The sequence below is a fragment of the Perca fluviatilis genome, chromosome 6 (assembly GCF_010015445.1).
Source record: "Perca fluviatilis chromosome 6, GENO_Pfluv_1.0, whole genome shotgun sequence".
In the NCBI taxonomy this organism is placed as follows: domain Eukaryota; kingdom Metazoa; phylum Chordata; class Actinopteri; order Perciformes; family Percidae; genus Perca; species Perca fluviatilis.
This window is the reverse complement of record NC_053117.1, coordinates 24,403,271-24,429,043: the sequence shown is the minus strand read 5'-3', so window position 1 is coordinate 24,429,043 and position 25,773 is coordinate 24,403,271. Positions and strand designations below refer to the sequence as shown.

At 39.9% G+C, this 25,773-nt stretch overlaps 1 protein-coding gene across 2 annotated transcripts in view; it reads left to right on the top strand.

The window, feature by feature from the left end:
* efna5b (ephrin-A5b) overlaps positions 1-22,866 on the top strand; it is a 91,810-nt gene extending 68,944 nt beyond the window's left edge. The window contains exons 2-5 of one of the 2 annotated variants that reach the window (XM_039804141.1): positions 3,832-4,124; positions 16,320-16,385; positions 16,780-16,860; positions 18,403-22,866. In XM_039804141.1, the coding sequence (XP_039660075.1) occupies positions 3,832-4,124; positions 16,320-16,385; positions 16,780-16,860; positions 18,403-18,530 (568 nt within the window). In that variant the 3' untranslated portion in view covers positions 18,531-22,866. The remainder of the gene's footprint in view (positions 1-3,831; positions 4,125-16,319; positions 16,386-16,779; positions 16,861-18,402) is intronic. The other variant, XM_039804142.1, reaches the window with a different exon arrangement.
* Positions 22,867-25,773: the final 2,907 nt, after the last annotated feature.

Sequence of the window (25,773 nt, the reverse complement as noted above, 5' to 3'; positions counted from 1 at the left end):
TAATTAAAACACCTATTGAATTGATCACTAAAAAAGCATTGCATATTGATCAATTAAATTAGCATTTATTCAATTTACTAATACTAATGTGTCATATGCCATCTCACAATGAATGCCTCATGCTTTAACATTTAAACCTTAGCTTTTGTAATAAATCTGATTGGCCAGTTTTTATGTGTTGCACATTGCTGCCACCTTCTTTTGTACACTGTAACATGTGGGGGAGTCATTGTGTCAGAGTTCAACAGCAAACAACATTATTTAACATTTTAATTGAATTGTTAAACATATGCATTTTGAAATGGATTAACTTATGAATTTAATATCATTAAACAAAACATTTATAATTATTGGGGAAGCACACTCCAGACACTATATTGCTGACACAAACGCACAAAACCGACAATTTTTTGGCAGCTTTAATTTACTTTACTTTGCAATGACTCTCTTCTATTGACCCCAGTGTTACTGTACCATCTCTCCTGCCTATATTTCAGTCTTTGGGATTCTCACAGAGCACAGCCTTGATTTACATTCCATTGGTGCAACCTCTTGGTGCTCCTGTGTCCTACACAGAGGCTGATGTATGTTTGAACAACACACGTCCATTTCGTGGTGAAGAACGGTTTCCTCTTTCTGCTGAAAAGCGGGGACTGTTTATAGAACAGCAGCAGCCGATCGCTATAAACAAGACACCAGCCGCATCTAAAACTCCCACATTAGTCCCTTGATAACAGGGTTTTTATAAGGACAATAAACACAGCTTTCTCCAAAATACAAGAAGTTTTCCGGGAGACATCTTGGTAATAATCCCACACTGAATAGACTTGGAGAAACATTTACAGCTTTGGCTGCAAACAGTCATGTCATACATACAAATATTTAGTAGAATCTCCTTTATTGATAATTGATTGAATGCATGCATTTAATGCATGGTTGAATAACTCCTGCAAAGACTTGGATTCACTGGGAACCTGGCAATACTATCTGCATTATTCAGTCTTTGCTGCCTCTTTTTTGTATTTCCTCACCTTCTTTTGGAACCAGGTCCATTTCTCTCTCCCACCCTGTCTGTTTCTCACCCTCGCTCTCTTTCTCACTCAGTGCCATTAGCAGCTTCTGGCTGTCTCACTGCTGGTCCTTTGCCAATGTGCCAGAGAGCTCACTGAACTGATAACACAAACCTAATGTATGTGCATGGGTGTGTATGTGAAGGTGTGTGCAGGGTGTGTGTTTTTTTTGCATATGTGTGTGTGTGGATATATGTGTGTTTGTTGCATATGTGTGTGTGTGTGTGTGTGTGTGTGTGTTTTACATGTTACAAATGCCTGTCCTGTCCCTTTTATGTGCTCACTCACCCAAACATCCTCTGCTTCATTTGCAGTCACGGCCAGGCAGGGAGAGAAGGGCAGCTGAAACATCACACACACACACACACACACACACACACACACACACACACACACACACACACACACACACACACACACACACACACACACACACACACACACACACACACACACTTGGGCGAGCAGATGGGAGGATGTGACCATTAAGTCAGTGACATTTTAAAGCAGTGAGGGAGATGCATGGCTCTTCCTGGACCTCCACAGACATGTTTTAAATGAGATGATACAGATGAGCTACTCCATGCCTTGCTTGTAAACACCCTCACATTGGTATTTAACCTACACGGGTAAACACAGAAAAGCAACATTTCATGCTAGATCATGCTCAAATACACACACATTCACATAAATAAATACACAGAGCAGAACCAGCAGACACACATGATGACATTAATGAGAAATGGCTGTGGTTCGATTTGTTGCTTAATTGTTACATTAATCATTCCAAATAACAACATGAATTATGTGACAACTGAAGGCGCCAAAAGCAGATTTTGCTCAAATTGCTATGAAATCTTCAAAACAAGTTGTCTGGTTTGCGTTATGATTCTAATTCTGTGTAGTTTGTCTAAAAGTACTGCAGATGGAAGTAAATGCAGCCAAGCAGGATAAGTGTTTTCAGTACATATACAGCGATTTGATCTTAGAAAATCCATTCTTTAGAATCCAAACTCAAACATCCCATTGAGATAACGAGCAGTAGCTGTAGTTATTAACAGAGAAAGCAAACAAGTGGGTGGAAAGAGAGTGACAGGGAAAAGGAGGCTAACAAAAAGGACACATGTTTTTATTGTGCAGCATAGTATTTTCATCAGCATCTGATTCCACTGGAATTTTTAGACCAACTGAAATAATTGTCTCTCTTTTGAAGCTCCTTTGCTTAATTGTTGTTTTCTGTACAACATCTTAACGACATATCAGAGATTTTGTACATGGGAGCAACAGAAAAATCAAGTCAAGACAATTTTATGTATATTGTCCAATATGACAAATTTCATTTTGGATAAGGAAAATCTAAGGAAAGAGGGATACCTCTTTCATAAAGGACAGACATGCAGTAGTTGCCTTATGTACAGAATAGACACACATAGTAAAATTACAGTATGGACAATCAGGATGACAAAATAAAAGATAGATTATAAACTGTCAAGCAACTTCATGGTGCCACCAAACAGATGGTACCTGAGCCACATGACCTCTTCTCCTCCGTGGAGAAGAGGAAAGAGTGAGGACTACACTAACACACAAAACTGTAGGAAGAAAGAAAGAGGTCACTATGCTGCATGTGTACTGCTTCAGTATGTTAATCCTGAGGCTCCAGAGTCCTCGGGATACAATTATTTTAGCCTGTTATACGCTCTGCCTCTTGTGCATTGTAAAGCTTGAGGAGCCCTTCTTATAGACAGCAGTGCAGTTTTCAATTAAAAGTTTTGTCAAAACTCTTGTCAGGTTGTGCTCTTAAAAGATTGTGTCTAAATTATAAACTTACACCACCTGGCTTCTGGGTGAAATGAGTCAGTGACACCAGCTGTGTGTGTATGTGCAACTTTGTTTTTCACATCGAACACTTCAAGTCTAAATTGAGGGCATCCCTATCAAGTTTACAAGTGTTCAATGTTTTCTCTGTGAGACCCCCTGTGACCCCAAAGTTAGGGTCATACCACCCCAGACGCAACCAGAAACTCACAACACAGGAATGACTCTCTAATTTTGGTAGCTGTGAAAAAATTCCACAGGTGAGAGACCTATTTTGTGGGCAGCAGAGAAAAAGTGTGTGTGTAGATGTGAGCTTGTGACAGTGTGTGGCCTTTTGATGAATCTGCCTGTATGTATTGGAGCCCTCTGACCCTGTGTGGCCTGTTCTAGATCATTGCAGTTGTAAAGATGCCTCACCGCACAGCCAGCCAGAGGCAGCCAGGCTCTGTATTTTTCCTATCATGACATTTACTGTCTGGACCATTCTGTATCCCGGTTATTATTTTAGTTCTGTCTGTAAGTTGTTTTTTTGTGTGAAAAAAATGTATCTTTTTTTCTTAAAGAGACCCAAAGCTGTTTTCATGTAAGCATACTTCATCTCAGACTTGGATACTTGAGTTTGCTATCATTGGGAAGGCAGATGTGTGTATGTGTGAGTAAATATATGTTGCAATGATAGATTTATAGATTAACCAACCCACCCAAATTTATTGAAGCCAGGGGGTGAGAGCGCTAGTGCTTGTAAATTTCCTCACAACATTGAAAGAGTGCCTCGAGATCAAACCTGCATTCTGTGTATATGTGCCGAATTCAAACAGCCTTTTATCTGGGATAATTGAAGCAATGTTGATGCATTAAGATTATAAAATTTCATACTTCTACTTCATATGAATATCAAACATTAACCATTTCCTGTCTCTCCTCCCTTCTGTTTTGCAACCAGGTTCCATCGTGGAGACTACCACATCGACGTGTGCATAAACGACTACCTGGATGTCTACTGTCCTCACTATGAAGACACAGTGCCTGAGGAGCGGACAGAGCGCTATGTCCTCTACATGGTCAACTACGATGGCTACAGCACATGCGACCACACCGCCAAGGGCTTCAAACGCTGGGAGTGCAACAGGCCGCACTCCCCGAACGGACCGCTCAAGTTTTCAGAGAAGTTCCAGCTCTTCACTCCCTTCTCCTTGGGCTTTGAGTTCAGACCGGGCAGAGAATACTACTACATATGTGAGTCTCTGTCATGATGGATTTTTGCACAGCATACATACAGATGGGAGACAAATGAAGAGAAAAAAAAACATGATGTGTCTTAGTAAGGTGTTGGCCCTCTTATTTATTTGGGCTTTTCCTTTTATTTATCACCTGTCTGTAGATACAACAGAGTGCAGTAACAGTACTTACAACCCCACATGCATTCACAGGAAAATACAAGGCCAAATAATAATAATACGTTAACATGAATTCTAAACCTAGATGGCCTTTTCCTGACTTAATGTTTTTCTTTTAATACAACAGAGCGAAGACACACACACTACTCCTAACCCATGTTTTCACAACTTCACCACAGAGCTTTACGCATGGTATTACAGTGATCCTCATAGACGCTTTCATGCTGTGCTTTCAGCCAAGCTTTTCATGCTGCTCTCAACGCTCGTAGAGAACTCTTCCCTAAAATGGCAATGGAATTCACCGGGGTGTTAAATTGAGACATTTTGAAAGTTATACCTCACTTCCCCTGCTGCACTATACTGTATCCCTCAAAAAGGAGTTCCCTCCTCTTTGCATTATGTTATGCTCTTATTCAGCTCGCATTTGATGTTAAGTTGTCTGCTTTTTGGCATAGAAACTGAGCCTAACTGAGTTAGTCTGAAGTTGAAGCCCCTGGGAAATTAGGTTTTATCAAAGCAAGGTGATAGAGTGGAATTGAGTTGAGTTTGTCCTCCCACCACAAACTATACAGAGGAGTAACTGTCAGTAGGCGCAAGTCGCCTCCACTCACTCCAAACACATGTGTCATAGGGATAGGCTCATATTACAAAATAGAAAGCAGGGTTATGTTCTCATATCAGTGGCATTAGTGCAATATCATGCAGTGTATGTATTATTGCTTCAGCTGTTGAAGGAAAAGTTTAAAGGCACTCTGCGGGCCAATTTATGAGAAAAATTTTAGAATTTCCTTCTCAGCGAGGGGGTGTCAGTTTTGACATTAACACCCTCCTGCTGAAGACTACTGGTTATACTATACTTGTGTCTGTTTATCTGTAAACTTTGGTCTGTGGTGTTAATGCAGGTGGCTGTCCAACCCCCATGTCTTTGGGTTTTGTCCTTCTCTCAGAGACGGCGTTGAAAGTCGTCAGGAGCGTAGCTGAGCTGAGCTCTACATGCTGAGATCTGTTTTCTAAATTGGCACCTTTTTTATGAAGCAGTTAACCTGACAGCCAGCCAAGACGTCTGTGCTTTATTTATTTCATGTGTTTCTCTCTCTTTCTCTCTCTCTCCCTGCTCCGTTACACTTAAGAGTTCAAGACTGAAGTAAAAAAAAATAAAAAAACTCCCTAATGTTTGCCGTTGTTTCTATGGTGAATAGGTGTGCATTCTCTCAAGCTAGTCCACAAAACAAATAGCCTGATATCCTTTCCAGAGGCCTTTCAACAACCAGGTGTTTGGCCATTTGTCTGTTAAAAAGTAACCACATTTCCCTTTGCTTTTATAGCCAATTTGCATTGACAGTCATACTAAATGAGACGAGGGAAAAATGGAAGTCTCCAAAGTTGGGGGTGAAAATGAGGGTTAGCGAAGGGTTATACAATTAATCCACTACTTCAAATCTCTACTTCTAACATATTTTTTTTTCCATTTCTGTTGAGAGATGCTTGTCCTAAGGGCTGGATTAAATTACACTGCGACCGCCAGGGCTTCCATGGAACACATCCATTCTGCTGTAGCACGCCATATTGGTTTAGTGGCCCGCGGCTTCATTGGCTATTGAATGATTCTAGCGTATAGCCTCTCTGGCTACTGTGGCGGATATTAAAGTCATCTACCATGAAGTCGTCTGACATGTGATTTCCCACTGCCATTGTGTCCAGCCTGAATGTCCATAAGTAGCAGGTGAGATGGCTGCTGATGGATTGGACAGTCTCTTCAGTAGACAGATTCAGAGAGGTAGTTACGTTGCTACATCTGCCAATTTATCTGCAACATCTGTTTCTATCGCTACCACCATCATCATCATCATCATCCACAGGAGGGAGTCTCCCTCATGCCCTAGAAGCAAACAAGACCTCTCAGGTTGCATTGGCTTACATCATTTTTATTTTCCTTTAATGTTAAGAATTCAGTGATAAATGCAACGTTCTAACTGAGGGATAAGAAAACATCTTGCAAAATTCAATCCCAACTGTGAATTTTTCAAAAGAGTATAACCTAATTAATTACTATGCTTTTCTCATGGATTACATTTTGGCTTAACCTACTACTATTATGGATATTCAGGAGTTAAGATTGCGAAAAAATAAAATAAAAACATTGGCTCAGACTTGATTATCTCAAATCTTTTATCTCTAATATTGTTTTAAAGCGGAGAGCTGAATACCACAGTACACTAGTAGTGGGTCTGTTTGGCATCAACTGCAACAACTTCTGGTCATGTAACAACCTTTAGTACTCAGGCTGCATTTTTTTAGGGACACTATTAAGTATTTGTTTTTCAATTTTGACGCATCAAAAGTTGACTTTTGTTCTACGTGAACTACTACATTGATATAAGTCAAAAAAATGTTCATGGTGTCTCCTACTTCCTCACTTGAACTATGCCTTTCATTTGTGCGGTAAGGCTTGTAGAAGTGAAGACATCACTTTTGAATGAATTGAAATGAGAATGTTTTAGTTCAATACTTTTAAGGGCCTACAAAGTGGGGGAGTCAAATGTCCTTTATGGTCTTGCCTGCTCTGCTGCACAACCTGAATTTACCCATTTTTTTCCCACAGGGATCATTAAATATTCATTTTATCATCTCATACCGTGCATAGAAATGTTTAAGTACCCAAGGCCAAGTGTCTAAATAATGAATTTCAAACAGCAATTAGTAACTGATTACTTTCATTTTTAAATATTTAGTAACTTATTATTTTTCATTGAGCTGAGGTCTGTAATAAGTCACACTGTAAAATGAATCAGTGTGGACATTACCACCACAGAAAGTGCCTACAACTAGCTTAAACATAGCAAAGACATTTCTACTGTATAAGGTGTGATGATATATGCAGTTCAGCACAACACACAGTGGTCAGACCTTGCCCTTGTAGCTCATTTGCCTGCATTGTGTAAATGCGTAGTGTAGCATAGCTAACAGAGAAAATGTTATGCATCATTACACGCTGAAGCTGGCCATAGTGCATGCCTGCACTAAACAGAAATGTCAATGTGTCCTGAGGCAGCGGCCACTGTCTATGAGCACATGAGGCAGAGGTTAGCAATAGTTAACTGTGAATAGGCTCATGCACTTGACACATAACAGTACATCATTTAGGGAAATTTATGAAATGTATTTTTTCTTTGGTTTTTGTAGAAGTACAGTCTTAATGAAGAAAGAATATGTATTCACAATCAATATTTCACAGTAGCAGACACCTTGTATATAAACAGTGCTCATATACACAGTATCAGAATATTTATCTTTTCCTCATCTCTAATAACTTCCTATAGCCAAATGACCTCAGGGAATGGGGGATGAAAAATCTGCTCTCAATGATGTGATTGATTAGCTTTTTCTTGTTTGTAGATAAAAATGAAGCTGTCAAATCATATTCCTGAGGAGAAAATGCCTGTTAATGGTGTTTTCGCCCTTAGGGTTCGATGCGGGTCGAACGGTCTGACAGCAAACCCCACCCTACCACCTTAACTAACAAATTTTCTGCGGGAAACCCTGTGGAGGGAATGACAGAAGGGATAAGCGGACAGTTGGAGCGCTTCTCGGGTCAGAGTTCACAGTGCATTCATGGTTTAAGTGAAACCCATCTTGCAGAATGCTGATGCAAGCACGTTTGTCTAATAAGGACACAATCCACAATCTCGTATTTGAGTGATTTTAATCTGAGAAGGGCAGAAATCCAATATCAGTGGCAGCTCACCGCACAAGATGAGTGAGCCGAGTTATGGTGTTGTTAGGCGTGTACGATGTGTGGCAAATAGGAAACCACTTGGTGTGATCATGCAGTGGCAGATTGTTGGCAGAACAGATGTTGTTTTCTTGCCGTCTGACTTGTTCACCTACATGGGCTGGTGGTGCTTCTCACGGAAAACACAATCAATAACACCTTTGCGTGTCACTTGTGGATGGAGTTATTTTGTTTAAATATTTCTGGGTTTGACACTGCAAGAAAGGAGATTACAGTAACACTGAGACCTTCAGGAGAGTCTGTGGCTGATATCAAATGAACACTTGCTAAATAACCAACAAAACCCAGAGGGGGAGCGATGATTCTACCATGTTTACAAAAGATTACAAAATGAAAAACATGTGGTGAGGCTTCAATCACTGTGTGGATGCCCATAGGCCAATATGCAAAATAAGACTAAGATTGATCATAAATACCACGCAAGAAAACATCTTGATATTCATAAGGCTTTTTTTACAGGTTCTCATAAGGTCTTTTTCAACTTTACTAGACTGCTACATGCACACACAAAGCTCAAACAGATTCTCCAAGACATGGACTATAGCTGTCGTCTGCTTGATCATAAATCTTGTGATGCACCATGCTCCTTCAAGCTGCACCAAGAGGAGAAAGGAGTAGAGATCGTAGAACAGGCGGCAACAGCAGCAGGGAAATGGCATTAATGGACAAATTGAATAGAGGCAGGGGACAGTGTATGCAGTCTGTATTTTGTTAGAGCTATGGGAGGTCTGCTAATAATGATAAAGAGCCAGTGCTGTTCCATTTGTGGTACAGTAAGGGGAACATGCATATGGACACCATAACTCACCCCTTTCATTCATTCACATGAAAAATCAACCCTGTCATCAGGGTTCAGAAATGATCCTACAACATGGAGTAATGTGACATAGAGCTACACACACACACACACACACACACTTGCATGGATACACATGCACTCATGTACAATATGCATACACATGCATGGGCAGACGCTGTCTGGAATGCATTATTATAATCCTGATAGATGGATAGACATTCCACCACCTCTGCCTCCCCTGGTTACTACATCATTTCTTGTCTCCCTTTTTTATCCCATCTCTCTCTTTGGATTTAAGGACAGTACTACCAAACTAACCCTCCCTGTGTTTCTTTTGCACCAGATCTGTGCCCTTAAATATTGATTTTATTGATTTATTATTATAATATTAAAGTAAATCCCTGAATAAAGCTCAACAAATGCAGGTGCTTCCATACAGGGCACAAGGGGGTCAATGCATGGTTTGTTGGTGTATGAAAATCATGTGAATCATATGGTACAGTACAGTCACAAGATGTCAACACAATCGACAATTATGAGAGATTTTGGATTGATTGTGTTCAACAGCACTCAACAATCATCAACACAACAGATGATGGAATATTATTTGGAATGTTTTTCCATCCTTTTAGTAGCGTTCCCAAAGCTTTAGCATCAAGTTAAGCTGTGTTGGAGCTATTCTGGCAGCTCATGGTGGCCCAACAACTTACTGTACGAAGACACTTTATTTAGAAATTTCTTAAATGTGTCACCCATCTGAATATGCACATCAAACACACATTAGAAAATGGTAACAATCAATCAGTTTGGTCTACTGGCTCCAATAACATAAGAATAAACAGTTAAAGGCATGGTCATGACAAGCTCATTGGATTTTCAAGAGTCCCCTTTCAGAAATAAAGTGAAAACAGTCAACCGGCGAGCTAGCCCATTGGCCAAACTTGGATATTAATAGACCATGAGCTAAGTCACAAAGCGCTGTTGACAGCCCAGAGAAAGCAAGGCGAGAAAGAAAAGTCTCTAATCAAGTTACTTTGAGTTTGACCGCCAATAAAGTAGTCATCACTTTGTCTTCCCGAGAAACAGAAAGACTGTGAAAAGCCACGAGATCAGAGGAAAAGTAGGGCAGGCAAGGTCTGTGATTCAGAGGGCACAAGGTTCCCCTCTGCCTAATATGATTCACGCTTCTAACAGCCGTCTTCAGATTATGATTCACTCTCACAAAGACAAGGACATTTTATCCTTGGCCATTAACACATATATTATTAACCCAGTGCATTGGTCATTATGTTTAATTGGTTATTGTTAATTTATTCATTCTTTTTTTGTTGTTCCTCAATTACAATACACACATTTGTGTACACACACATCTATACACAGTGTTTGCAGTTTATTCAGTGGATGGATACTTGGGCCATAGCAATTATATTATGATTCTATGGGATAAACTAAGTGCACTAATGAAACATTATTATGTACAGTGATTTATTATTGTGTGGCTGCTTTAAAAAGCTGACCCTCCCCCTAAGATTGATAAATCACTGAGTTTATTGTCATTTGAATGTGAAGACATGAATGAGATGATGAAATTCAAGGGTTTTCAGACTTTCAGACGCTTTTCATTTTCAAGAAGATAGAGTAATTAGTTAGATTATCATTATGTGATCTTTCACAAAATGATGATGCTTAATGTAGATTGACATAATAGTGAAGGGAAATAATTGAACAGTATCCCCACACTCTTGCATTGATATACAATAGTGTAAGGAAGCTCGTGCAAATTAGGCATTATGATTTTAACACACTTTTCCCTCTCGGCTCACTGCTCTCTCTCCCTCTCGTCTCAATTCTCTCACTCCTTTCCTCATTGCTTGTGACCTCGTCACCTCGGAGCAAGCGGCATGATGAATGACTTTGGTTCACTTTTGGCGGAGGTTAAAATATGAAGGAAAGAGCTAAAGGCCAACTATCACCAGGGGGGTGGGGGAGTTTATGTTCTGCCTGAATCCAAGTCCTCCTCTTTCACTGCTTCTCCCTGCTCCCTCATTCCCTCCTATTGTGTGTTCGCTGTTGTAGCATCTGGTTAATGGGCCTCTTCAGTGGATAGTCTCTTCCATCTTCTTACATGTGCACATTTTGTGTATAGGCATACAAACACACACATACAGATAGTTTCTATTTGCTGGTCTTAGTTTTGACTTATTTTATCCAATTTCTAAAACTTTCTAAAATGTCTTGTTTGAAAAGTATGCTGCTTTGTTAATGGTTGAATGTAGGAAGGGCATTTTGTGGAGGACATTCAGTGATTTTGTCTGTACAACATTTCATTTCCCAATGCATTTGTACTGTACTGTATGTGTGTGCTATTGTATGCCTTAAATAGATTATTTTGGACAGTGTAGCAGTGATTTTACCTATTGGAGGGGTCATATAAATATTATCTCTCTTTTGTCTGAAACTCCCTCTAGTCTCTTTAATTCAAGGTTTTCTTCCACGTGTTTAGTTTAACATTGTCCTCTTTTGACTGATTCCACACCCTGTAACCGAAGGACAAATGTTGATGAAACCCAGCAGTGATTTCTGTACACGGAATAGATGTAATGTATTCTGGCTACAAACTGTCTAATTGGCTAGATGGAGACATGGGTAGAAGATGGCACAACGGTTCTAGAAAGTAACACTGCATGTGTTTTGTCCTTTCTCTTGGACACCAGTTTATGTAAACTCAGACTACTGGACTCCTGGACCAAAACTGTGATTGGTTTGCACTGTGTAAGCCATATGAGTAATGTCAGTGAAAGACAATCAAACAGCAGCCTTGTTTTTAGAGAGCTGGCAGAAAAAGGGAAAAAAAAAAGCAAAGAAAAAAAAAAAAGAGGATTTGAACCGCCCCATCCTAACAAATAAGCAGGGATCAAAGGATTAGTGCACCATTATTAAAGCCAGCTGGAGACCTTACTCAACTAGAGGCATGCTAACATGATGCTATTAATGGTACATGTTCATTTGATGGTATACAAGTATATGATAATATGATAAGATTCTTTGCTTATAAACTGTTTGTTGTCACAGTACAGTATGTTAAGATTTATTTTGGTTGATTTGATTGCCTGACTACCAGACCCCAGATGACACCTGCTTCTAGCAGTTTGATTGACTCACCTTGCATTATTCTTTTACAGCTGAGCCATTAGGCCTTCTAAATGATGGATAAGAAATCAATATCTTACCATAATAGTATCTACTGTATTTAGCCAGCGTAATCTTTGCATCCGGCTTCCCATCACTACAAACACATGGTTTTATGTCCTCGTGTCTGGAATGTGCTGTTGAATCTTTCATTGAAAGGCAACGGAAATGTGTTTTCCAGATAACATTACAGTTGCAATAAAGCTTGGCTTGGGCTGTGATTGAAACAATACTGTGCCTAAGCTGCACTGAGCCCACCTGTTTGTTCTTCCGTAATTGGATTCTGCTTCATTCCATTTGCCTTAATGCTGATGCATAATGCAGTGTTCTGAGGGGACCAGCCATTACTAGGCAGGGGACAAGGCTTGGAGGAGTAACCTAACCTCTCCCTCCCGCCATCCTCTACCCCCCCGGCTCTGGGACAGAGCCTTTTGAGGGCCTCTGTCATTCAAAGCAGCCACTTGCTCAGGCTGGATGGATTGATGGTTGAGACTGCTGGCCTGATGGGAACCAGAATAGCAGGTGTTGATGTTACGGCCTACAAGAACAATAAGCTGGCCTTCAGCAGCATGTTAATCCAAAATAAACAGGCACTGGTGCAGGGCCCTGGGTGGATGGACCTTCATCAAACACACGAGTATGAAGAGCTGCTACCAAGAAAGGAATGTAGCCAAAGCCTAATATTTCCTTTGTAGTCAAGAATGTACAGCAACACACCTCAGTCATATGCAGCACATTGGCCACATCCAAGCTCATATGAGATAGTTTAGTTGACTTTCTCACATTAGCATCCTTGTCACATACTGTATTGATAAAAAGCATAGCCATAAGAGTTGTTAGCTTTATACTTGTTGCAAACTGCTATGCAACATGTAAATGGTGAATGCAATCATGATATCTGTTCACTCTTGCACCTTAAGTCCAAGTGTAGGAGGTGGATAGCGTGTTATGGCATAATCTATAAACATCACAACAGCTTCACTAACTGTCATCATGACAGAGACTCCCACATGCTTTTTGCGGTTTTCACCGCGGCCATACTCTCATAATCAGCTGCCTTTGCTAAGTGGCTGGTGTCGATGGCTGTGACTCCGCTCCGCCCACAACAATGATGAAGATAAGACATCTGGAGACTGTGTGTGTGTGTGTGTGTGTGTGTGTGTGTGTATGTGTGTGTGAGAAAATCGGTGCATTAAGTAGTGGTGGAAAAGAGAAGTGGAGCAATAAGAGGAGTGACATAAATTGTGTGGGTACTGGTGTATATGACTGAGTGGGTGAGCGTCTGTGGTCAAGGTTCATTAGCGTGTCATCGGCTGCCTCCACACCAAAATAATAAGGCCCCCTCTCTCTTTCTTCCCTCTTCTTTCTTTCTCCTCTGCATCCGCTGAATATGAACTGAGCTGTAAAAAAGGGCGTCTGATCTCAAGTCACCTCTCCTGCACACTGACACATGACTAAGAAACAGCTGATGAAGCGACAACATTAAAATGGTAACAGCAATGTCGATGGGATAGAGAGAGAGAGACAGCTTGATGAGCTGTAGAGAAGGCTTTGCAAAAAGTAAGTGATTGAAAGAGTATGCAGTATGCATTTGATGAAAAGCGAGTAGGAGTAGAGAGCATGCAACAAAGCAATAGATTTCGATCTCTTCTGACCCTTTTCCAGTTACTAGTTAATAATTCTCTAAATGAACATATCCCCTGGCTACAGAGACAAGCTTACTGCTTTTTCCACTTCCTCCAAAAATTGCTGGGACATTGATTGCAGCGATGTGTACATTCAAGATATTTTTAAATCTAAAACATTCTGCAGACAGGACGAGATGAGAGAATTGTAAATACTGTTACTTAAGAGGATGCCGAGCAACACTTACAGACAGATATGCAAATGTGTGTCTTGTTTGCACACTTTCGTTGGTGTGTGTGCTGTAAAATATGAAGAAGGCTAGTCAGTTGAGGTCTGATGAATGGATATGGCCATGCTGACGGACGAGAAGAGAGGGTGACACAGCTGGGAGAGAGGGAAGGGAGGGGTTAGGTAAAGGTTCACTAGAGAGGAGTTGACAGATCCCTAATGGTAGCCTTTGGAAATGCTTGGCTTCATTGCATCAGCTGTGGAATGATCCACAGAAGACATAAAATGATGCCCGAAAGACATCTTAGCGGATAATATGGTCTCTCTGGAGCTGAGGGGGATAGTAGAAATGAAAACTAGTTTACAGTAAATAAGATTAGTATATCGCAATAAAATATTCTCCATTTGATAAGAGGTCCTGACACAAGACAACAGCATATATTTTTAAACTACTGTACTTTCTCCTGCCATGATGGATGCACGCATTATGCACTCACCATGCTCTAACTGACATGTGTTTGACCCCTATCCTCGTCTACAGAAGACAGCACCTGGTGCCTCACCACAACACCATTAGTGGTCAACCACATGGCGGGCGCACACACACACACACACACACACACACACACACACACACACACACACACACGCACTCGCACATGCTCTCTCCACATGAGATATTTTTAGGGGATGTGATACAACCACTATGATAGCTAACGCTCAGAGATTCACACCCCATGGACTTGACAGGAAGGGATCCATTTCCCTGACAGCAACCGCAAACCATCCACACATGCAGCACATACATCCTCGGTGTGCTAACTTTGTGTCTCTTGAATTGAGCGTTTTTAGAGAGGAAAATTTGCACATCTTTCTGCTCTAACCACAACACGTCATATAAAATTTGTTTGCTGCTTGTGACATTCTTGTGTTTTTGTCTGGTCTTGTGATATTGTTGCCGTTTATTGTTTTAGCGTTAGGAAAAATGTCCCTATCTGTTGAGCACTTTTTTTTTACTCTTGTGGTAGGAATGTTTTGTCTTATCTGTTGTGCATTTTTCTTCTTCACTGTGGGATGGTGAGAAACGAACTTTCGATTCCTCTGCATGTCTAGTATATGTGAAGAAATGGACAATAAAGCTCTTGAGTTGACTTGAAAATACATACAGTAATGTGAAAAAATTAGGACACCCATGCTAAAGTTGACTAAAAAGAGGAATAAAAAAATCATCTTTTGGAAAATGAGGGAAAATCCAGTCTTTAAGGACACCAATTTTCTTTGTGAATGAATAATGTATAAATGTATAAATAAATGTTCTTCCTTAAAATATAGGGGGCATAAGTAAGTACACCCCTATGTTAAATTCCCATAGAGGCAGGCAGCTTTTTATTTTTAAAGGCCAGTTATTTCATGGATCCAGGATACTATGCATCCTGATAAAGTTCCCTTGGCCTCTGGAATTAAAATAGCCCCACATCATCACATACCCTTCACCATACCTAGAGATTGGCATGGGGTACTTTCCATAAAATCATCTCTCAATGCAAATCAAACCAGCTATTAGTTAACTGAAATAAAACCATGCCAATCTCTAGGTATGGTGAACGGTATGTGATGATGTGGGAATATTTTAATTACAAAGGCCAAGGGAACTTTATCAGGATGCATGAAATAACTGGCCTTTAAAAATAAAAATCTGCTTGCCTCTATGGAAATTTAACATAGGGGTGTACTTACTTATGCCCCCTGTATTTTAAGGAAGAACATTTATTTATTTACGATACATTATTCATTCACAAAGAAAATTGGTGTCCTTAAAGATGGATTTTTCCTCATTTTTTTAATTAAGGCATTAAGATCAATTTCCAAAAGATGATTTTTTTATTCCTCTTTTTAGTCAACTTTAGCATGGGTGTCCTAATGTTTTCACATGACTGTAAATGTATACATATAAAGTATTATTATAACATGATATCTTACCGTTCCAGAGTGTTTTTAATGGATGCAAATTCCTTGATTCTTATAAAGCTGCTGCCAGTTGTATAATCTAAAATGCAACAATTAATCTGTGAGCAAAGCACTCCACTCTCCCCAGAGACATTTCCCGAGCACATCTGTAAATACTTCCTGGCTATAATTTCCCAAGAACCATGACTAACCCTACAAAATCCACTTAAGAGTCAACATTACCAATCTAAAAGATTTTTCTGAATAAACAACCTCAGTTTTAACTGTTTAACTACAGGGAAGAAAATCTATTCATTATTTAAAATCTATTCATGCAGACCTTTTTTATATGAAGGAAAAACACAGTCAGGAACGTGTTAAATGCATGTGTGACGCTACATGCAGTATTATATTAACACCCTCTTTACCTATGTCTTTTGCATTTTTTTCAGCCTCCACCATTGCTGAGAACGGGAGGAAAACGTGCCTGAAGCTCAAAGTTTTCGTCCGACCATCAAGTAAGTGTTTGCATGCAGCACAAGGCTTTGTAACAGAGCTTGTTGAAGTACACATTTGGATTGGAAATCAGAACAGTTTATGTCTACTTCTCTGGTTACCTCACTTCCTCTTCAATTACATTTTGCTCACTGTCCAACATACCCCTTTCATTTATCACAAAAACGGCTTTACTTACTAAGAAAAATGTTTTTTTGAAAACATGAAAAGGATGATAGATGATCACATCAAATGAAATCCAGGTCACTTCATACCTCATCTGAATGTTGCCATGAGCTTTGTTGCTTGGGATGTTTTATTTCAGGGCTGAGAGGAGGGGGTGTGTGCTTCAAATGTCACTAACCTATTTGGCATAAACCTCTAATGATCTCTCATTCTCCCTATTTTCTGTTATAGACAGCTGTGTGAAAACTATAGGCGTACATGACCGCGTTTTTGATGTAAACGACAAAGTAGACAATACATTAGAACCACGAGGTTAGTATGGCTTCCTGCTTTTTTGATTCTCTTCAGTATGACCTCCACACATCTGTACATGTGTCTCCTTTTCTGTGCCTGTTTCCTTTAATGATGTTTGTCTGAAAGCTGATCAGTCCTTCCACACCCCTGACTGGTGCTTCTCTTACACTGATTCTTCTCCAGATGTTGTGTCATTGCATTGTTGCTTGCATATAAATATTGATGGACAATGTTGCACGTTGATATATATTTGTATATACACTGCATGGTGTATATAATTATTTACATCTCTAATATATCACATTCATATGTCAGTTTACAGTACATGTGTTGTTCTCATAGATGTGCATGTTTCACATTTTCACACTGTTTTCAAACCTGTTCACTAATTCAAAACTGAATGTCACGTCCAACTTCATGTTGTGCTTCATATCATGCGTCTTGATTTTCGACTAAAATCATTCCATCCCAATACATCAGTTACTCGAGTGCTTTATATAATCTGACCAGTGTCAAAAGATATATAAATAAAAAGATATGTGTACATATACACATACATTTACATGGCAAAAAAAAATATTTTGCAATTCTCTGTTTTACTACTCACTGAGTTGCTGTTTGGCTCTGTAGCGCAGCACTGATTATTTTCTGTGCTCAGAACGCACAGCATTTTCATGTCTTCATACATGAGTCTTACCCAGTCACTAAACTGAAACACACACCCCCATGCTGATGTCTCATTCCCAGCAGCAGCTCACACAAAGATCTGAAACACAAAGATCACCCCACTGGGAATATACTTTATATACACACACACATACTGTATAACAACCTATTAAATATAGGACATTTAAAAAATATTTTTATGATCAGAGTTTATCATTGAGTGCCATCTAAATGGGACACACACCAGGCCAGATCATAGGATATTTGTGATGCCCATCTGCCTCTTCTCCTGCCTGATTCTTTATCTGCCTATTTGCCTGCCTTGCTATCTTGCCTGCATCATTGACGACTGCCTCTTACCTTGCATGCGTCTTTTGGCGCAAGGAGGGAAATTAAGACATGCATGGACAATCTACTGTTGCCATGTCCGTTCACACACACACACACACACACACACACACGCAACTGCTTGATCCTTTTCAGTCTATCTGTCTTTTGCTGAACGTGGTTCAGCTACTTTCCCATGGTGCAGAGGCCACTGCCACACACGAGGCACCTCGCCTGGGAGTTAAATTAAAAATGTTTCTGACGAGATTCGAAACATGACATAGCAACCCAAGTTCATATGGCAACTCAGACTTCACTATCACAACTTTATAAACTTATTACCCCAAACCCCCACCTTTTTTTTTTTTTTTTTTCTTTTTTTTTTTTTTTTTTTTTTTTTTTTGTCTTTTTTACACCCCAACATTAATTTTTTTTTTTTTAAGAAACATCAAACATATGAAAATGCATTAATTACATAATGTTGTCTTTTGTCTGTGGTGCACTGTTGCAAAAGAGCTGTGGTGTACCACAAATAATAATTCCTTGTTTCTTTTTCTTATCCTTCAGATGATACCAGCCATGAACCGGCTGAGCCTTCCCGAAGTGATGAAACAAATGCTGCGCCACACCTGCAAAAAACAAGTCCACTGCTGGCTTTGTTGCTGGTCTGCCTATCAGCACTCTTCACTTTATAGCGCCTCCCTCTGTCCTGGAGGGCATTAACACCTAGCGTGGCCTGAATCTGCCCGAGGCTGCAGGGGAGGGGCGGGATTTGGGTGGAGCGTGTTTGCTTGATTGGGCATCAGAGCAGGCTTCTCAAGGAACCCTCTATTTTTTTCAGAAATATATTTAAGTGGTCTTTCTCCGTCTGTGAGTGAAAAAAGTTGATGTTGGAAGTGGGAGAGACAATTCCCCCTCTCAAACCTTCAACTAAGATGCCAAATCCCGTTTTTTGACACTTCGTGATTCTTATTTTCCGGTGACTTTTGACATCCCTTTACATCATGTTTATGTCATTGCAGCACTGACGTTTACCCACACACACACATACACATATACACAGATACATGCTTAGAGAGTCACATACAAGACACTACACTAACAGTCAATAGCAGTAGGGTTTTTTACATTTGTATACAGTTGTAGCAGTACACAGTTAGAAAGTGATGATTTTAGGTCTTAGAAAGAACTGTACATACAAAAATAAAAAGTGTTCCCGAGACCTCTCGAGAAGCCTTTCAGAAAACATTTTGATCAAGTTCTGGAGGGTCATAAGAAACAGATTTTTGTGCCTTCATTTTACTAGGAAGTGAAGTGCAAAGCTGAAAGATGAAGATGAAGGAAAAGAAGAGTAATGGTTTTAAGCAGAGGTCAGAGTGGAAACCACAGCACTGAGAAATACGTATACGACATGCACCTTAGCCTTCAGATCTTCAGACTGTCCTGGTTTAAAGTTAGCACCCAATGGATGGATACACAAGGCTTCTTTTTCTTGTCCTCCTTTGTGGAGAGCATGCCAGTCTGCTTAATAAAACATGCCTTTCAAACACATTCGGTTCACCATGACTCACAGAACAGCTAAATTGAAACTTTCTCACCAGACACTTTGTAGACTGCTATTAAGATCGAGGATCGATATCTTTTGAAAGTTGATCACACAATTTCACGGCAAGAGTCACAGTCATTTTATGTAATGTTTACTGAGCAGGGCTGCAATTGTTCCCTCTGTTCTATTTGAGTATTAGTCGATATCAACACTCCCATAAACACTTGCATCCACAGCTTTTTTTTCTCTGAAATTGACTGTTAAAGTGATTGTTTAAAAACTGATTCACAGCTAAATTGGAGACTTTAATTTTTTCAGCTTTACTTTAAGTTATTTTGCTTAGCCAATGGTCTCTCCAAACATTGTCTTTGAAAGCGGAGACACTGTAAACTTAGGGTTTTCGTACCGTCTAACTTAAATTAGACCTAAAACAGATGTAAAGTGTTTAAAAAAATGACCCTTAAATTCACATTACCATACTTTTTCTCCCATCTATGTTACTTAATCCACAGCTTTGACTCATGCTTATCAAATATTAGTTAGCTGCTTATCACATTCAGTTCATTGCAGCAGTTAGTGCAGCGTTTACTGATGCATAGCTCCAATTAGATAAAAACACCTAGTGTGAATAGAGAAACTATCTTTTTAATTCAAGGCAATGCACAGCTTTTTAGTCTGGCCAGGTTTATGTTAGCATTTACATTAAAAAGAAATTCACTGTTATTATATTCAGCGTCCTTTAGCTCCCACAGATGCACATGGTGAGTTAGCATAATGAAAGCTACTATGTCATTTTTCAAACAGAAGGGACTTGGTGCCTTGCTTTCAAAGAAATATCGACAGGTAGAGAAATGAACTCCTTCCTTTAAAAGCCAGGTTTTTGAATGAGAAATAGGGCACCATCTGGTTTGGAAAGACAGATAGAAAGAGAGAAATGGAGCAAGAAAAGGAGCATAGGAACAATTGCATGTCCACCTTCAGCTCCTAGTGTTACAGGTTTAAGTGACTCTTTAATGAGGTTCAAAATGACAGACATGTGGACCCCATGTTGTGGCAAGGGGAGTTATTCCTGGTATTAAAAATAGATGGTGGAAGGCTTGGGGGGTCTTGGGAGGGGGGTGTAGATTTCCACTGTGGGGGGTTTTAAAGCACCAATGACCTTGCAGTTTAAGAGACTTGGCTATTGAAGGAGACGAAGAGAATTAAAGGGAGAGATACACACACAGGGAGAGATAGAAAGACATGGGAGGTAGCCGAAGGTAGTGTGACTCGAGTGCCTAACTAAACAAAACAAGACAAAACAACAAAAAATCCATGCAACACTACTGAAAAAAACACCTGATTCAATGACAAACCTATTGTTCAGTATCATTCTGTCTCAAAAGGCATGCACTGTTTTGTTTTTGCTTTCTTTCAATTTTGTGGCTGCCTTTTTTCTGTTTGTTTTTTTCTTCCCCAGAAAGACTGCCTTTGCCTTTTGCCATTAGTTTTTTGCGCTACGGTAACGATTCTATTATGGCGGAATAGCAGCTCAGCTATGGGGGGTAATAGGAGACGAGGCCATTTAATGAGGTACTAATTTTCAGGAGAACACCACAGGGAATGAGCACCGCATAGCATTCAAAATGGACGCTTGTCAGCAGATTAACACTAGACTTTTATCAGAAACCAGCTTCAATTGTACTCTCTTATAATTACCAATACTACTATTTGTCATTATTGCTATTATTACCATGGTTTATTCTGTACACACCTTAACCTGGGAAATGAGGATCAACTTATAAACTGGATACTGTGTATCCTGAGGTAGTCAACCATAAAACAAGTAGTGTTAGGTTAGTATCTGTTTTGTACCTTTCTGGAGGACAAAAGAAAAAATGAGATAATTGTTAAAACTGTATAATTATTATTATTATTGTTATGATGATGATTATGACTATTATTATTAGGAAAACTTCTTGATGTAAATAGTGTTTGATATTAAAGTATTAATTTGGTTCTTATGTCTTTTCTAAAAAATGAATACGGTATTATCTCTGGGTTTTGCGGAGTGTGTACTGTCCTCAAACAATGCATTGTGTGCTTTAATCCTCAATGCCTAATGAAACTTTGAGCTAATATGAAGGGAAAACCTGTGGGAGCTGTACACCAGTGTACAGAAGGCTGAACATTAGCCAGCCAAACGAGTGGCTCACCTGTTACATGTTTCAAACCAGTCACCAACCTTCACATCTCTTCATAAGGATCCTGCCTTGGAAAGAAACACTTTGGACTTAACGGACGGCTTATTCATACTTTTTTGCCTTCAGTGTTTGAAAGCATGTTGGTCAGCTCTAAGATCTGCCATGAGTGGACTGTTTGCTTTGTAATGGAAGGATCTCGCCAGTTTCATTATGTGGCATGCGCATGAACTTGATGACATGTAAAAAAAAAAAAAAAAAAAAGTTTTTAAAAAGTTTTCTTTTGCTCTTATTTTCTTTTTCTTTATGACGTGTTAGATATTCGGATCACTTTCATGTTGTGTGTTTTTGCATCCCCATTTGAGTGATGTCATTAAAGCTGTGTAGTGACAGATGACAAATGTACATAAACACATTGTTGTGAAGTTACAGTGGGGGTCAGTCATTTTGTACTTCGAAAGCAACTCTTTTTTTCGCCTAAGAATGACTCTTTCTGTACCCATCTACTGAATTCATCCCATGTAGTTGCAGTCTGTCTCCTCTGACTAGTCATCCTCTTTCTGCTTTCCCAAGAGGAGGCGTTATGGGAGTGTATACATCAGTCTGTGGATGCTTTTCAGTGTGAAGAAATGTGTGAGACCTTTGAGTTTGTGTGTGTGCGTGTCTCATTTGCTGTTGCCGCAGTGAATGGGAAGCGGCAACCCTCTTTGGCAACGAAGAGTGTTTCCCATGCCTTAGCCCTTCAGCCTCTGCCCTGGCAGTCCTGTCTGTGTACAAGACGCTTTCTGCCATTGTGCTTTTACACGGAACGGCTGTTGGCGTCGAAGAGACTACAACAGGGCCCTTCACTTTCTCTCCCTTTTTAACAACCCTGAATCACTTCTCCCTACGGTAGACGTTGGTCCTGGGCACAGTTCAAGGATTAGTGCACCCCCTACACCAAATCCTATAGTGGATTGTTAGCGGGGTAAAGCCTATCATCGATCCAGGTTCTGTGTGTACAGGGCAAAGCCTCTCTTTTCGTCAGCTCCCCTCTTGCCGATGAGCCACTTGTTCATTTTGTGCGCCTGTCCTGTCCCATTAATCTTGTGCTTGTATAACCTCCACCACACCACCTGCTGTCCTACTTTCCTCACCTTTGAACCCCGCTACCACTTTGCCATCAGTGGGGAATATTTCCAACCTGCTCCTTTACAGTATATAAACAACAAAAAATTTGACAAAAAATGATCTGTACTGTATTTGTATATACACGTGTCTGAGCAACTATGAGTAATACAATAAAACAGGAATACATTGCTTTGACCAGTGTATTCTTTTTCTCTTCTTTAACCCCTTTACAAAGGGTTGAAAGTACAACTGACATGTACTGCTGTCATTGGGTTGGCCATGTAATCAAATGCACATACACTCATATCTGTCAACGCATTAAGAACTGTATGTATACTGCATTAAACATTACAACTGTAACTAATACAGCAAATGAACATGCACCTCTCACTAGAATCGCGTCTCATTACAATATGTGCCACACACACACACACACTCACACTCCCTTCTTTATGTATCACCCTATTCATGCCTCTGCTGAGCCGTCTCCACTGTTGAATCACACCCTGTAAAGACAGACTGAGAGGAACACCATCCATCAGGATCAGAATAAGACCTTAAACCTCCTTTCACTTCACTCAGGCACTAATGAGGACACCTAATAACCTTCTGCTGGACCCCATCAGCGCCATTTAGCTTCACCCTCCATTATCTCTGGTAATTAGACTGAGAGCCAGCAAGCCCTGAGGACCAAAGGGGGGGGGAGCCTTCTGATAAGTAAATTGGAGCGATGTTATGAGGATACGTGAAATTTGACTTAGCAGAATACAAACACTAGTCTTCAAATGGGAGGTACTTACTGTATAAATAGATGGATTTGAAAGAGAATTTGACAAATATGAACTCTTGGATTCTTGGAGGATTGTTATGGTATGAAAGGTCTTATTCAGCACCACCGTGTTACTGGGATACTGTGAAGACTGAGTCGCTTTGTAGGCTGGAGTAAAATGTGGTGACGCAAAAGTCATGAAATCTCATCCAGGATGCAGTCCTCTCCAATCTCATCCTTTTCCAAAGCTGGTACTTTTTAAAGCATCAGAAGAAGAAATGCTTTATGCATGAACACACTTGACACGATGTGCCAATTAGTGTCAAGTTGTTCTTCCTGGTGTTATTACCAAAGGAAGGGCTCTGGAGATGCAGGTGTGTGCGTCTATGAAGACCAATAAAGACAAATCACTGCGTCTGATCATTAAATCTGAGGTGATGATAGCTTTATGTGAAGATGTGTCCCAGATGTACTATTAAGCCATGAACATAGTCAAGGTCTGTGACCAGCAGTGAGCGAGAGGAGGGCAATGGGATGAGATGGCGTTCAACTGAAACCATGTCACCCTTGAGATGGCAACATGAATGTGCACAGATTTACCTGTGCCTTTGATTCTATTTCTCTCTCTGCCAGCACAGCTTTCTGATAGAAGAAGTTTTATCTTAACACAATAACAACGTAACTGACAGTCTTGAAGAGGCCACTTTGGTGAAAAGGCTTTTGAAGGCCTCATTCTCAAGTCAGCTGGCTCCGTTATTGGCTGCATGGTGTTTAGTTTCCATGTGAACAATCAGTTTGATTGACAGCTCTGAATGATGTCTTCAGTTAATCGCTCCAGTGGTGTGAAAAGGTCATAAATCACCCAATTATGTTGCCCCGCTTTATGAATAGATATTTTTGGGGGAATATTTAAATGCCTCCGAGGCATATCAACTTAGTCAACCCCGTATTTATTGAGAGGGAGTTGGGGGGTGGCTGCTTGTGCCCGAAATAACTGATAAGCTGAATACATTTTCAGAGTCTCAGTCACACTGTGGAATGTCAGTGTTACTTGGTTAGAAAGTTGGAACTTAATTCAATGTCAGGATTTATGATTTACGACAGCTTTGACATGTTTCAAGAACACATTCGGAAAAAAATATAGAAATAATTATAGAGAGAGGAAGTGAAAAATAAAATAGAAAATGCTGGGTAGAGAAATAAAAGATTTTTGAACATCGTTTTACAGCAGATTTATAGCAGATTTCTCAGCGAAAAACACTTATTTGAAACACCTTGTCTCTGTCAAAACAGGCGCAATGTAACTTTCCATTTAGCTGTGTTCAAACAATACCCATCAAAATAACATGTCTTAGTTACTTTCATTGTACTAAGTCAGTACCTAAGAGAAAATCAGGTGATCAAGGTGAAAAGAGTGTCAAAAATGAGTGTTTCAAAAAAATGATCAGCCTCAGATGACCACGGCTTTTTCCGCCTGTCTTTATATATATATAAATCCAAGGCTAGGTAACCCTTAGCTCAGGTGAAGGTTACTATCTTTTACTGATGCCTCTCACATGTTCAACATCAGGGCTGAGAGATGAGGGGCTGCAGCCAATCCAGAGGAGGATTACAGGAAGATGTGACGCCACTACAAAATATAAACTTCAAGTGAAATGAGACAGAGATTGAAAGAGGTGATGGTGGAAGTTGAGGACTGAGACTGAGGATCACATGTTTGTGTGTCTGTATGTTTTATGGATCAAGCTTTTATGTCTGATATTGTAGCATAATTTTCAAATCTGAACTAAAATGCAAAAAGGTCCCTGTGAGATGTGAACTACAGTACTGTGTGTAGGCAGTCAGATGCTATGACAACTAGCAATGAAAACAGCAGGTTTTCACACAGTGTTTCACACCACGTCTGATGTGTTACAGTAAGTATTCACACATGCAGAAATGAAGATTTCCTCATTTGAAGTGACAGCTTCTTTCACAGGAAGATGTGACCCAAAGGCTTCACCGCAAAACCAACAGAACGTTAGTTAGAGCATGAAAAGTTGGTGGCTTGTTTGCTTTGAAACAAACCAACCAACACACACAACTTGTTACAATGAGATTAATTAGTTTGTCAAAGTGTCACATAGTTGCAATAAAATTTGCATGGCACATTTTCCATTGTCAGTAAGTATTGATTTTTTAATCACATCTATTCAAAGTGTTGATCAGAGAGTTGTTTTTCCACTGACGAAGCTGATATCACTTCATTTTGGTGTGGAAAAGTATTGTTAATATTGTTAATTATTTTACAGTAACATAATTTATATTATCACGGACAACTTTGCAATGCGGAA